Source organism: Hylaeus volcanicus, chromosome 1, assembly GCF_026283585.1.
Source record: "Hylaeus volcanicus isolate JK05 chromosome 1, UHH_iyHylVolc1.0_haploid, whole genome shotgun sequence".
Classification (NCBI taxonomy): Eukaryota; Metazoa; Arthropoda; class Insecta; order Hymenoptera; family Colletidae; genus Hylaeus; species Hylaeus volcanicus.
Genome location: NC_071976.1, coordinates 22,145,555 through 22,159,448, shown reverse-complemented (window position 1 = coordinate 22,159,448; position 13,894 = coordinate 22,145,555). Strand labels below are relative to the sequence as shown.

General features: G+C 38.3%; 1 protein-coding gene across 6 annotated transcripts in view; it reads left to right on the top strand.

Annotated features, from left to right (window-relative positions):
• The window catches only part of LOC128881777 (nucleolysin TIAR), a 504,665-nt gene that overhangs the window by 316,934 nt on the left and 173,837 nt on the right, over positions 1–13,894 (top strand). Inside the window, exon 1 of one of the 6 annotated variants that reach the window (XM_054133122.1) lies at positions 9,710–10,248. The exons of the other annotated variants lie outside the window; for them this stretch is intronic. Coding sequence (XP_053989097.1) covers positions 10,071–10,248 — 178 coding nt within the window. The 5' untranslated portion in view covers positions 9,710–10,070. Of the gene's footprint in view, positions 1–9,709; positions 10,249–13,894 lie in introns of those variants that run through there. 6 annotated transcript variants of the gene reach the window in all.

The window sequence follows — 13,894 nt, the reverse complement described above, 5'->3', positions numbered from 1 at the left end:
GAGTGGCAACTATTTATTCATTTGTACTGGCAGAGAGCACTCGTCATATATGCTTTCAAGTAATAATACGACGAATAAACTAATTAGCGAATGTATACACGTTCACGAAAGTGCATTGTGGCTGGTTGCTTCGCAATGCAATGGCTATTATTCTCGTTTGCTTTTTCATGCATTTACACCTACTGCCGGCGCCATCTACGGCCTCGCAATTGGAGAACGGTGCCAGCGACATTTCCATTTTCAATTAATCCTCTGATGACCGCGTGAAATATTTTCATATCGAAAAAGAGATATTCCGATTGTAATCTTCTCCCACGCAACTGTTACAACCGAAAAATCTGAAAGCTCTCTTCCCGTTTCGCGGTTGTTTGATTTGCTAATTTAATACGCGTGACTTGAAGGAAAGATTGTTGAACTCGCTTCAATGAATAGTTACTATTTTTCCTTTTTAGGCTGCTGAGGAAAGAAATTTTTGGAATCGCTAAAAGTTGGAAAAATATGATCGTGTTTTGTCCATTAAAGCACAATTTTTGTAAGGCGCTAATACATATTTCTGTATGGCTGTTGACGCAATTGCATCTAAACAGTTAAATGTATTTCACTGGAATCTTGTATTTAAGTTTTAGATTCTAATCTCGAACTCTGATTAGATTTTTAGTAAAATGGATTCACGAATGTATGTTTAAGTTTGTATCACATGTTATTAAAACTATATTATTCAAACAAATTGTGAAATACATTAATTTAGAGTTAACAATAATTCCAGTATTACATGCGATAGGCTATTTCTAAATCATAATGCAGAAATTAATATATATAATTTATAATATCAAACGACGTTTATTGTTCTCCTAGAAAAATATCATTTCACATTTCGAATTTCACTCTATTAAATTTGAATTATATCCTGATAATAGAACCTGATATTTCGCACAGAGAATTTCGCTACCTTTGTTCCAATTAGTTATATTATTCATAGTTAAACGAAACATACGTATATTATTTCTGCATATAATTTTCTTTATTGCGTAAAATCGATACTTAGTTAATGAACAACATCAGTTCTAGAAAGTTACATATTGTTCAGAAATATTCTACTTTATTTAATGCGTAAAATAAAGCATTTCAGAATTATCTGCAGACGGTTATATTAAGATGTGATGCGACGTCTTAAGCAACACCGAATAAACGTCGGAAACTTTACTTCTAAACCATTGCATTTAATTACAGTATTTTCGCGTAAGGAGATTATTACTGGAAGAGCCACCGCGCGTTCATTGGTGCGACCAAAGTACGATGAGAGAATTTCTGCGCGTCTCTAGATACCCCACACCTTTCGTTTGCTTCATAATAGGATGAAAACCAAAATATAAACCACCTTTACTCCAAAAACTCTTTTACAGTACGATTGGAATTTAATTGCGCGAGTAGTTTATTTAATTGCACAGATTCCGGCGCGCTTCTACGCGGAATGCATGTCGGATTATGGTATGTTTACAAAATCAACCATGTAACACGGCCGAGTATTTCGTAATGGTATAACAATGTTTCTAGCGCGCTGGTTCATTTAATCACCTGTATTCATTCCTGACTTTTCGTTAATTCACATTCAAAAAACTCAAAATATAAGAATTAAACTTTTCAAAGTAAATTTTATACTACCTCAATTGCTAATTTACATAAACTTCATTAGAACACCATTAATGAGGGAAGCATTCAATCATTATTCAGAATACAAATTTTGACAATGTTTTGCACAGGATATCCCCATACTGTTAACAAAGCGTTCAAAAGTAAACGCGACGAGTAATTAACAACGTACACTTAATTAGGTGCACGGAATACTCTCCAATGGAAAAATGGAGTCTCGTTTAACGATTGAAACCTCTCATCGGCACGAATTAAATATTCAATCGCAGTTTGCGGTCTGTTTGGAGCATATCTGATACGATATGGTCTAATGACTTGATGACAATAACGATAGACACACAGGTCGTTGCATATACATAATTATGTATCCATCGTTTTCCATTAATGCGCGGTCAGATAATTTCGAAGCCGTATATAACTTCGATTGCTCGTATTAAATTCGCGTATGATGTTGCTGAATTAAAAAGACATTTATTTAATACATAAACATTAATCTTGATATTCATGATAATTAATCGTATTATTCTACAAGTAACTTAGTAATGTTTCGTGGTAAACATAAAAAGTTTTATAAAAGTACACATTCTTAATTTACCTTCGTTTTTCGTACAATATTAGGTGACTGTTCATAATTTTACCTTATATTAATGCAACAAACAATTCATGTCTTCGATGCATTTAAAAAATTGTAAACATAAATGAAGAAGAATATCAAATTACATACAAATTTTCCTGTACTATAAACTTTCATCGAATTCTGTTCACCTTGAACCCTATCCAACTCTCGGAACGTTTCGTCTATGCCAGTTACAGCAACGAAAGTACAACGCAAGATTAATTATACCTGTCTGGCTGTGTCTAACACAGGAACAAGTTCTCTTGATCCAAGGGGATTCCGAAAAGACCAACGATTAAATATTCGTTTCCAGCCTGAGACATGTTGAGAACGTTGCAGTGTAATGTGACCAAATAAATGTTGACGTATAGTCTTTGAATGATTTATAAATTGTAACAACATGTACAAGACAAAATATAGTACAAGATAAGAAAACTATGTGTTTGTTTCGTGTATACTCGAAAATAGTGCATAAAACAGTAGTACAATTTACATACTTTACTGACAAGGTATACTTTAAAGTCAATATCGTAAAGAATAAATATACTATTGATAAAGGTGAGTTAAAAATATACATCAATTCGTTCGGATTAAGTATAACGCTGCTACCTTGTTTGTCCATTAATCTTAATTTCCACTTGGTTTGAAGCTCGTAAACATTGACAGTGATGTGGCATTATCTATTTACGTCGATCTTATTGACTTCTAAGTGTATAGTTAGAACCAATTAAAAGAGGTATCACTCTAACGCCAGTGTTTACAAACACTAACACCAGCAAACCTAATGAGTAATTAACAGACAAGTTAGGCAAGCTTGTATTCAATCGCTCACGTACACGGCAAATGATCAAATTCTATTTTCTTGGACAGGTGATTTTTGTTATTAAAAATCTCTTTTGTTATTAAATATTTCAAAGGTCCTTTTTCAAGAGTCTTTAGAATTGAAAAGTTTATTATACAATTGAAAACTTTATATAAAATTAATAATTATTATAATTTCTGCATTAAACATTTTCCATCTAGATATTTATAGAATGCAATTGATAATTTTTAAGAGAAATGCTAGCAAATCGGTGCCCTAGAATAATCTTTTAGTTCCTTAAACTCCACATCAATTAATGATCACTTCTTGCCACCTAGACTCTTGATACAAGCGTCTCCAAAGGAAATCACAAATTTAGTTGGCGTTAGTAGATGCGCCGCGCGTAGAGAAAGAAGTATACACGCACCAGCAGGTTCTGACAATGCTACAAATTAAATATTCAACTCTCACCCTCGGCACGCTCTCGATATTAGCGTTGTAACGTGGTCAAATGTTTCGCGACGGAAATGACGACGTGTGCCGCACATTGGCCGGGCTCACGTTCGCGAGCACAGCTGCACGCGTGTATACGTGGCATTGTGCCGACTGTTAAGCATTTGATACGGCCGCCTTCCTGTCGCGCATCCATTGTCGTCGACCCGTTCGCGACGTAACTGAACCAGCCGATTTCTCGGTGTGCGAATCGCCCGGCGATATGATATGACGATGGTCGCTACCACACAGCGTTTCCCAAACTAATTTACCTGTCGTAAACGTTCACCGTGGCACACGAAACCTTGGAAGAAAACGTTCGAAGTATCACGTTTTAAGAAATCGTGTATTACAAATAATGAATTTTATTTACTGAGGAATGTGAAGAGTTTTTCAAAAGGAGATTTAGGCTCTTTAAAATAAAATGTAATATAATTTGTTGCATTTGTAAGTTTAAAATTGAGTGAATCATTAGCAGAAGCGACAACTATATTCATACACTTCCATAAATATTTATACTGATAAACTGACACTAATATTTCAAACAATCGATTGTTTTGCATATTTCCACGAAATAAAAACATTTCGCGATTGCTCTATAATTTTGATGTTTGAATAAAATGAGATGAAATATAAAAATGTTGTTCACCGGGAACTCCAAAATTTTATTTTTTCTTGGTGCCCATGGAGGTGAGCGCGCCACCTGTATAGGTGTTCATCCAGTTTGACGTCACTGGTTAACGCACCTGTGTGTGCGACTCACACCGTCAATCGCTCTAGCGCGTTCTACAGCTCGGTGTGGGTGTGTTTGTTCACACTTCTTCAGAGCTAGGTGATCGAGTGCTTTCCAGTGCGACTCCAGCCGCTTTAGCAATGCCCACGATGGCCAGCCAATATTCGCAGCGCTGTCTTCGCTTTCGTAACGTGTGCTCTCTATCGTCTCACTTTCTGCGGTGTAACCTTCGCGGCTCGTGTCGGTAGGTAATCGATTTCAGTGATAATCCCTCGCACCCTGCTGCGTGCCGTGTTAACGAACCGACGCTGCACGTGTACACCTTTATTGGGGCTGATGGTCGATTGCTTTCGGACTCGCTTCCAATTATGTTCCTAAATCGCGCGAAAATCGTATAACAGTGCACCTTTCGTGGGGCGAATCTGTCGAGCGAAACTGCTAGATACATCTAGGATTAAAGTGAAGTGGACCTTGTGAACTTTTTTTTAGTGAATTCTTTATATATTAATACAGTAAATTGTATTTGAAAATGATTAAAGCCACAAATTTTCCAACAAAAGTAAGTTGATTTTTCGAGAACAGCTTTTGCGGCTGGATTTATTGTTTTTTGTGCTTATCTAAATAAATGAATAAAGTGTGTTCGTTGAAGTAATGAACGAAACTTTTTATTACAGTACAATACATTGTTAATTTATAAAAAAGGTATAGCGTCTGTCAATGATTTCTATGACAAAGAGTAGATAATTCAATAAAAAATAACTGTGTACAACTATAACCATATCCACTGGTTAGTTATTGTGATATACATATTAATTACTATTTACGAAAATATTAATATGAAAAATACGGTTGTAAAGTTTTAATTAGCAAGCAGCTGCCACTCAACCGGTCGACTAACAGAACTGGTACCATCGTGAATTTTTGCAATTTTCAAATGCAATTTTCAGTAAATATAATTAAAAAGTAATAATACCGTATACAAATATCTTTTTTTTAATTCTTATTCTGGCCTATCTAGGTATATGCAGTTATTTTACTCTTCACCGCCCCTTTTAAACAATACATGTAATTTAAAGTGCCGATATGTGTAAAACATAGTGACGATGGTGATTTATCAGTTTGTGAAAGTTAGTTAAGGAGTTTTGCGTCATTCGTATTCAACTTGTATACGTGAAATTGTGCTTCTTGCGTTTATAAAAGTGCCAACTACTCTTTCACTGGAATCACTGGAATACCTATCTCATTCTACAGCAATCAGATTATTGGATAGGTTAAAAAACAAAATTCTAAACTCCGTTTTGTAACTTGACATTTACCTAAATGAAACTCAGTTCGCAGGATGTCACCTAGCGAAATTTCAGACAATTATTTGTTGCGTTTCTGATGACTCATTTACGCTTGCATTGGCAGCAGACGCGTTCCTTTCAAGGTTCGCGCCATTCACAGCCCGAAATGGCATGTAATCGATTCCGGTGATAATTATATGCGCCAATAGTTCGAGCATGACCGCGCGACGCCCATTGTTTCTCACCGTGATGATATCTGTCGGTAATGATCAATAATTTGGATAGCGTCATGGGATACATTGAGCGCGGGACGTATTGGATGAAACGCACTCCGAAGCGTAAACGAATATGAAACTGTCAATTATTGAAAACGCGATCGGGAGCCGACGTCATCGAGACACAAAAACTCGTGCCAAAGTTCATTCGTTGTTGAAATATTGCGCTAGATCCTATCTCATACTCGCAAACAATTGTTTCGACACACGGTCGAATATCGTACGTCGACTTCCGTCCACTAGGAGGTAGTCAGCCTCGCAATTCTGATAATCAGACTTCCTTCGACCTTGTGTGCCATAATCTGTATAGCTTTGATTGATTGAAATGTATATATATATTTTTTTTTAAATTATCTAAGTGACATAAATACTCTTTCTTATCAAAAAGGAAAGTGAAAATCAGTGCTAAATAATTCTGAAGTTGTGAAAACGTCTAATACTACGATAAACGTCTAAAATGCGGTTATATAATTTAACAACCAAATTAAAAAGAAAACGACGTACAAATCAAATTTTACCATTGATGAACAACAATTATATCAATTATATTAAATCACATGAGAGTCACAAATGTCACGGCGAAAAGAACGTAGAGTATTATCTCGGAAAAATTTCGCGAAAATTGGTAAAAATCCCACGAATAGGTTGCGCATTGGCAGCGCGGTGTCTTCGCGACTTGGAAATTGTTTTCCCTAAACGATCGCGAGAACCATGAAAAACAGAAAAACCCTAAAACCATCGACGCATAAACCAACGGCGACGTAATCAAATGGAGACCACGTAAGCGCTCGGCGATCGTTTTTATCTATCCGAGTTTGCGGCATGCAATCAGAGAGGCGCCCGTTGACTCGTGACGCTTCCGGTCCAGGCTTCCGGTCCGCAGAACCGCACCGTTTCCGTTCGGTTGCCCAGCCCACCGATCCGACCGGTTGTCGTCGTCGTCGTATATCGTCGCTCTGTGCCCGAGAAACACTATCGAAATCGCTGCCAGCATCTTGTCACCGTGAAACACCGACGTCATACTCATCCGAGTCCGGATAATTGACTCGAGTGATTTTTCGCCGTCGTTACCAACCAACGGGCGCCCCGTCTGCGTCGTTCCGCATCGATCGACAATCGAATATTTAATGCACGTGCCAGAAACGAGGTTACGCGCAATTTTCGGGCCAATCTGCGTACACATACGGGGAGTTTCGGCGACTTAAAAATTGATCCAACTTTGTGCCGGTTAGCTAACTGCTTGGTGACCCGTGTGCAATTGTGAACGCTAGCGAATAAATTATCTTGATGGGAATACGCAGGCGTGCGCGATGATGGTGGTAGTTATACACAGAACCGAAAGTAATTACAGTCGTTAATCAAATTACCAGACCGACTGACGGAGACAACATTTTTCTTATGCCATTTGATAGATAATGCATTGTATTTATGCTTTTTTCGAGGAGGGATGCAAGTAAAAAGCTATTTTGTGACAAATTCATATTCATTGAAATGGAGTATCTAATTTGAATTTATTGGGAGGATTTTTAAACAATTAGACAGATGATGTTGCCCATAGCAGCGAACATTCGGGACATTCTAGCTACCAATTTTTCAAAGTTTTTCAAACTTTTAATTTTCTTTAAGCACCGCTGAACATTAAGGCAAAACTTCATTTTAGTTTTCGTTTGTGCACTGCTACTTCTGATTAGTTGCTAAGGTATCGAATGATCGTGCATCGTCCATGAATCAATAAGGCAAGACCAGTACCTACCTCAAGGTTTTAGAAACCCAGTTAACGCCACAGGCCAGAGATTCGTTTCCAAATGGCGAGTACACATTTATGCATGATTTCCGCAGCGTGCCACAAATCACGTAAAGTCACGCAGTTCTTGACCGACAATAAAATCACGATTGTCGACTGGCCGGAGAACTTGCCAGACCTCAATTCCATCGAGAACATTTGGGAGGTGGTAAAGCGACGAATATAAAGAAGTCGTGACAAATAAAAGCATTTTGGTAGAGGTCTCATGAGATTTGGAATACTGACAATAAACGCAATGATGTTTGTTTCAAATACATGCGAAATATGCCCAAAAGAGTTCATGGTCGATGCCAAGAGTGAAGTTAATAAAATATTCAATACTTAATCGATAATATGTACTGTTCAGAAATTTTCCGTTGTTTAGTAAGTTTGCAGTTGAATAATTACAAGAAATTACAAACATTATTTTTCAGTTGATCAACTACTGTATATGCCGTGCATTAGTCTCCTCAGGCTCGAATTCTTTTCTTACGGTAAACGAAATGTTTCTCACGTGGTGCAACTCATTTGTCTACATCCCTCGGTCTCCCAAAATATAACTAAGCAGAGATTAGTTTTATAATCATTTTACTATGCATGAGAAAAGTAATCTTAAAGTGTATGTGTACATTACAATGTACGTTGAGCCTGATGAGGTTAAAAATAACAGCACCAGAAAAAGTGGCATCGAGAGAGTTACGTGTCCAGGTGGTAGCTCTAAAAGTGAGTTCGTACGTGTAACAGAAATCAGTGAGCATTACAAGTTCGTAGCATCTCGGCTGCATGCAAATCTGTAACACTGCCGTGTTATCAGAGGGCAGGGGGCTGATGCATTACGAGTAAGCTTGTGTCCCGTGTCATCAAATGGGCTTCCCTAATTGCTTCTGGACTCCATACGAGAAACACGGGATGTAAAGAAGGGATAGATAGGAACGGACGATGATATAAGTGACACGATCCATCTCCACGCTGGTCAGAGCTGTGCATGTAGCCATCTCTTTAGTGCGACGGCCAAATGCCGACATCGAGCCGAACAACTCGAACACTCCGGCGCGTCCAATTTCTGTTATGTTAACTATTCCAAGGCCCCTTTCGCAGTGTCACATTACAACTCAATGTTCGACCCGAATTAGTCCGATGTCTCCATCCCCCACCCCGCCTCTCGCTTCCAAATTTTGTTCTCTGTTACGTGTTACGGAGCTCCGCCTTCGCTGTTCTAACTCACACGGCAAGTTCCGCAATTGATACACTCCAAAGAATCCGAAGTTCAGGAATGTCTGCAGGTAGAGAGTACATGTAAACTTAATTTTCTACGAACGTTTTCTAGCACAAATAAAAAATGAATATTTGTTGAATTTCTCCGTCAGTTTTCTGTTACAAATATAGAGGAAGATGTGGAAAAAAAAAGAAAAGTCCGTGGATCTCCCTTTAAGCGTTGTCTGCGATCATTCGATCAACCCCTCTTAAGACATTTACCGTTAATGGTTTTCCGCGAAAGTTTTGGAAGCCAAGATGGATGATGGAAATGCATCATTTTACAGTCTCTTCGATTTTTGTGACTCCATTCCGAAAGTTTGTGATCGAAGACTACTTCTACTCACTGATGAATCGTATACTGATCTTAATAGAACTCTCTCGAAGCCGATGCCCTCAAAATAAGTATCGAAGTCTTGTCATTTTCCTTTTTATCTATATAATAGACTATCTTTTTAACGAATATAAATAATACACGTCTTCGTTGCATTATTAAATTATATGTGAACATTATTAATGGGCACATGGAATGTGACATGTGGTATAATCATAAAAGTATTGTTTCCAGTATAAATCTAAGATCGAAATTTGTTTTAGTTATATAAATAATTAGAATTCGATAGAAACTAGAAAAGTAAATAAAAACTTTAATTCAATTTTAAAATTTCCAAAATTAACAGCAAATGTTGGAACATTAAACAAAATAATGTTTGGTTTTAATTAACTTTTAAATCCTACTAAAACATCTACATTTTACAAAAAACGAGCGGAAACTACAATTCACAATTAAAAACGTTTAAAGTGTAATAGAACGGCGGCTCTGGATTTCGATAATTGTCACATTACATACAAATCGTTCCGCTCTAAATATCTCGCATGATAGCCTACATTCGCCGAACAGAACGACATCGTGGAAGTACATCCCACGCAGTGTGTTAGAAGATAAACAATGTTGTGCACGTTCCGGGCGTGTTTGCTGCGCTGAGAAAGTAACGAGCCGATTATGTTGCCGAATATACACCTAAAATTTGGATCACGATGGCCAGCTGCCGTTCTAATCTAGCCGGAGGTCAAGTTGGATAATCGGCGTCGATCATCGCCGACCGGGGAAAGTAGTAATCGTCGGACTGAGCAAACGTGCTGGCCAGTGCACGTGTATACGTATATTTGAATGCGAAAATGGCGATGGTGCCCAGTAAGAATAAATTGAAAATGGGCAGTGCGGGCCGATACTACAGCGCCTATCTCATCTACGACGTGGCGAACTCGTGCCTGGCTGCCTTGCACGCCAAGATGCCTCCTCCGGTCGCCGTCACGCGAACCAACCCTCCGTCTCCTGCGCACGTCCAGAACCCCCGTAAGTTCTCTTCGCATGTTTCTATTTTCTTACGCTTGTAAACTTATTGTTGTTGAAAACGGTCACGATCGTTGACGCCTCGCTCTGTCGGGTTTCGATTTACCGCGAGTGGCGCGGCTGCCATTTCACCGTGTGGCGGTTATCAAATAACACGTGGCGAAAAAGAGGCGATAGGCGCGCTAATCTTAGGTAAAGGATAGGCTCGGTTTGGTGTTACGACAGGGGTTGATGTAGTGCCTGTACCTGGCTTTCATGTTTGATCAAGGAAGATCATGTGCAAGATGTGGAAGTAATATCTTTCGTGAATTCGATCCCCTGCCAGTGACTCCCAGTCTGGGGTACGCGTACCCTCGATATTACGAAGTAGGGCATTCAGGGGTACGTTACGAAAGTTGGATAATAGAGGGAAAGGACACGTGCACCACCGATCATAAGAATGTTGGCACTTCGATCTATTAAAGAAGACAGTGTATTTTACGTATATGCAACATTTTAATTGGATCCGACATGCGGTTTTTAAGATATCGCATTAACATATTCGAAAAACAGCGTTTCGAAAAAAACGCGTTCAATCGATCTAATAGGGTAGTCCGTGATATAAACGTTATAACTTTAGTAATTTTACAGTTTTGTAAATATAATCTGGTAGAAATATTTTTTACGCCTTAAGCAACGAGAATATAAAAAATATCAATTGACGCCGTTAACGTAGAACCATCTACCTGACGCTTCGTGGTAAACGTCGTAGTGCGCCCACTCTGACTCGTATAACCGCTTTATCCACACTTTCTTCTTTGATTCTTTCGAACGCTACGTTGCTCTTCCCGGTATTTCTTCTTCGTTCAGTAGCCGCTACTACAAGGTAAGGAACTAAGAAGGCGTAGGTGCCGGCGCAGGAAAGGGTGGAAACACTCTATGAGACGGGATAGCGTGTCTGTTTTGATTTATAAGAATTCACCACGAACCCCTAACCCACCTTCCTAAGTCTGGCCTCACCCCGGCCTCTTCGAGATCGAGCTAGATCAACCCCCACCCTCCGCATCCCCCACTCTTGTCCGTTGCACCTATCTCGCGCGTGAATAATAGGAAGGTACCCAACTACCCTTCTTTCCGCTAACCTCGCCGCTTCCTTCTTCTTTTCTTTATCCTTCCTCTTTGCCACTGTCTCCCGTGATGGTGCACCGTTCATTCTTCTCGTAGGCGACGGACGAGTTTCGCTTCGTTGTCGGTCAACGAAACTATCTATCAACCTGTTTCCGCCCACCAAACCACCGATATAAGGTATCAGGAAGCCGTGAATAATTTCCCTTTCAATGTTTACGTACATTGTTGTTAGAGGGGAACACAATCTTCCGGGTCGAGAAAGATGCTGGTATTTAAGAATCTTTTTTTCTACGATACTGAAATTTAATATAAATATCTTATGTATGTATTAAAAATATATGGTTAGAGTGATATTTTTACCAATTTTCATATAGAGAAGCAATACAGAAACGGTACATGTTGACACAGCATGTTTAAAAATTTTGTCAAAACTAGTTCTTCACATTTATTAAAAGAGTACCAAAGCGTTTTGAATATTTTCTGCTCGCAATTGAGAATTTGCAAGACTGTACATTTTACATCGAGTTCCATCCTACGTACTACAAGTACATAAACTTCAAGGTACTTCCAGTTTCATCTCTCAAAGTGCTGAGGACGTAAAACGTAAAAATTGCATCAATGATTCTTCCAAAACGTATCACACCGACGAACCCGTCGTTTCAACGTTTCACATAGGAAGGAAAATGTTATCGTAGTTCGGGAAATTTCATAAAAAGTGACTGTGTTCCAAGAAGTATTTAATGTAAATTTGCACAAACGGCGGGGTTTCCCTTCTTTTTCTATGGCTCGTTGGTTCCGTGCCTCATGATCGCGCACCGATCTTTTTGCAAACGACACATGAGCTTCATCTCCTCATTGGTCAACGAAACGATCTATCAACATTTGTGCCAGAACAAGAACCGATACAAAACATTAGCGAGTCACGAAAGATTTTGCATCTGCCTTTCGCTAGAACGTACACGTATCGGGGACGCGTCATCAATCTTTTTACTTTAATGCGCGCCAGTCAGACTGTGCAGTGGCCGGGATGAATCCAGATACTCGAGAGATGAGTTGTGCTAATTTTCAGATGCCACGTTCTCGTGTTTCCATACGTTACTGTTTTATTTTTATTCCTACAGTCGGCGTCGTTCTTGCCGTCGCTAATTACATATAATGTTCTGCATGCCGAGTTCAACTTTACAAATTTTTGGCAACACCTGCTGCTGAATGGAATTTTAGCTCTGAGGTCCTTTGCGAAACAAACGAAAATCCAGAGTTGGGAAATAATATTTTTTTAACAAAAGAGTGATATTAGGTGCTTGACAGAAAACGGAGTTTCGGTTCTGCAAGCGATATTTAAGAAAAGAGAATTTATTTATTAAGAACAGAGAATACGTACATGAATTTTTTGACTTCAACAGACTTCTTCAAACGTAAATAAAATATTCCGAATTTTCCTAATTATCGACATTTGTTCCAAAATGAAGGTTGGGTTGCGTGTTTTTCGCGAGATTGTGCCAGTTTTTATTTCAAAAATATCACTTATTCTGCCCTTCCTTACAAATTGCATCAGGTAATATTCATACACGACTGTATCCTTCGTTTGAGGGTATTAAACGGGTATTGGGCTAATTGAAACATCCCATAGTAATGTTTAATTAAATTATACAGAGATTATAAAGTTTCGTTCTGAATGTAAGAGCGCGTTTAAAAATCACGTTATATTGCAACAGAAAGATAATTGACGGTATTAAAAATATGTCATGGTAGCTTAGACGTTGAACGAATACCATTATTGGTCGACGTCGGGGAATGGATTGTCTAGAAACTTTTTCAATATATGATTGGCGACCTACTTAGTTTCTGAATGAGAGCTTTCACAGTTACGGAACATACTAACACAATAAAGTCGACGCTTTTAATTTACACAATTATCGATGGCTTAAAAAAGGTTGTCATTGCGTAGTCGTTGCACGGTTTCATCGTGAATAATCCAGTTTAACAATAGTTCAGTTCACCACGTTGCACATATTGCTTTAAAAGCACACACAAATATATTAGTCATTGTTAAACGTAAAAGCACCTACTTCTCGGATGAATAAAAGCGTGATATAAATTGTTAATCATACTTTTTTAGTTATACTTTTTTAAAAAGATTATACTCCAGGCTTTAATACGTTAAGGGTAATGTATTCAATGGTAGGAACACTTGAGACATAAAAAGTTACGTTTAATTCAACGCGAGATATCTCACACATTTCGTACTTCAAATGTTTTTTTTTCTATTTAACAAACTTGTCTCGATTGAATAGGAACTTATATCAAAAGACCCTTTAGGTTCTGTTTTTAATAACAAAATACGCTTGCCAAAACGATACCATCTTCCACCGTTAATCGTAATCATGCGTACTTTCATGTAGAATCAAAAAATCCTAAAGCTCCTTTTAGAAATCCCATTATTTTTAATTTAATTCCTAATGACAAATAATTTATACCCAAGTTCAATCGTGCGAAAGGGCATGATGAATCGCTATCTTGAAAACGGCATAATAAAAATCAG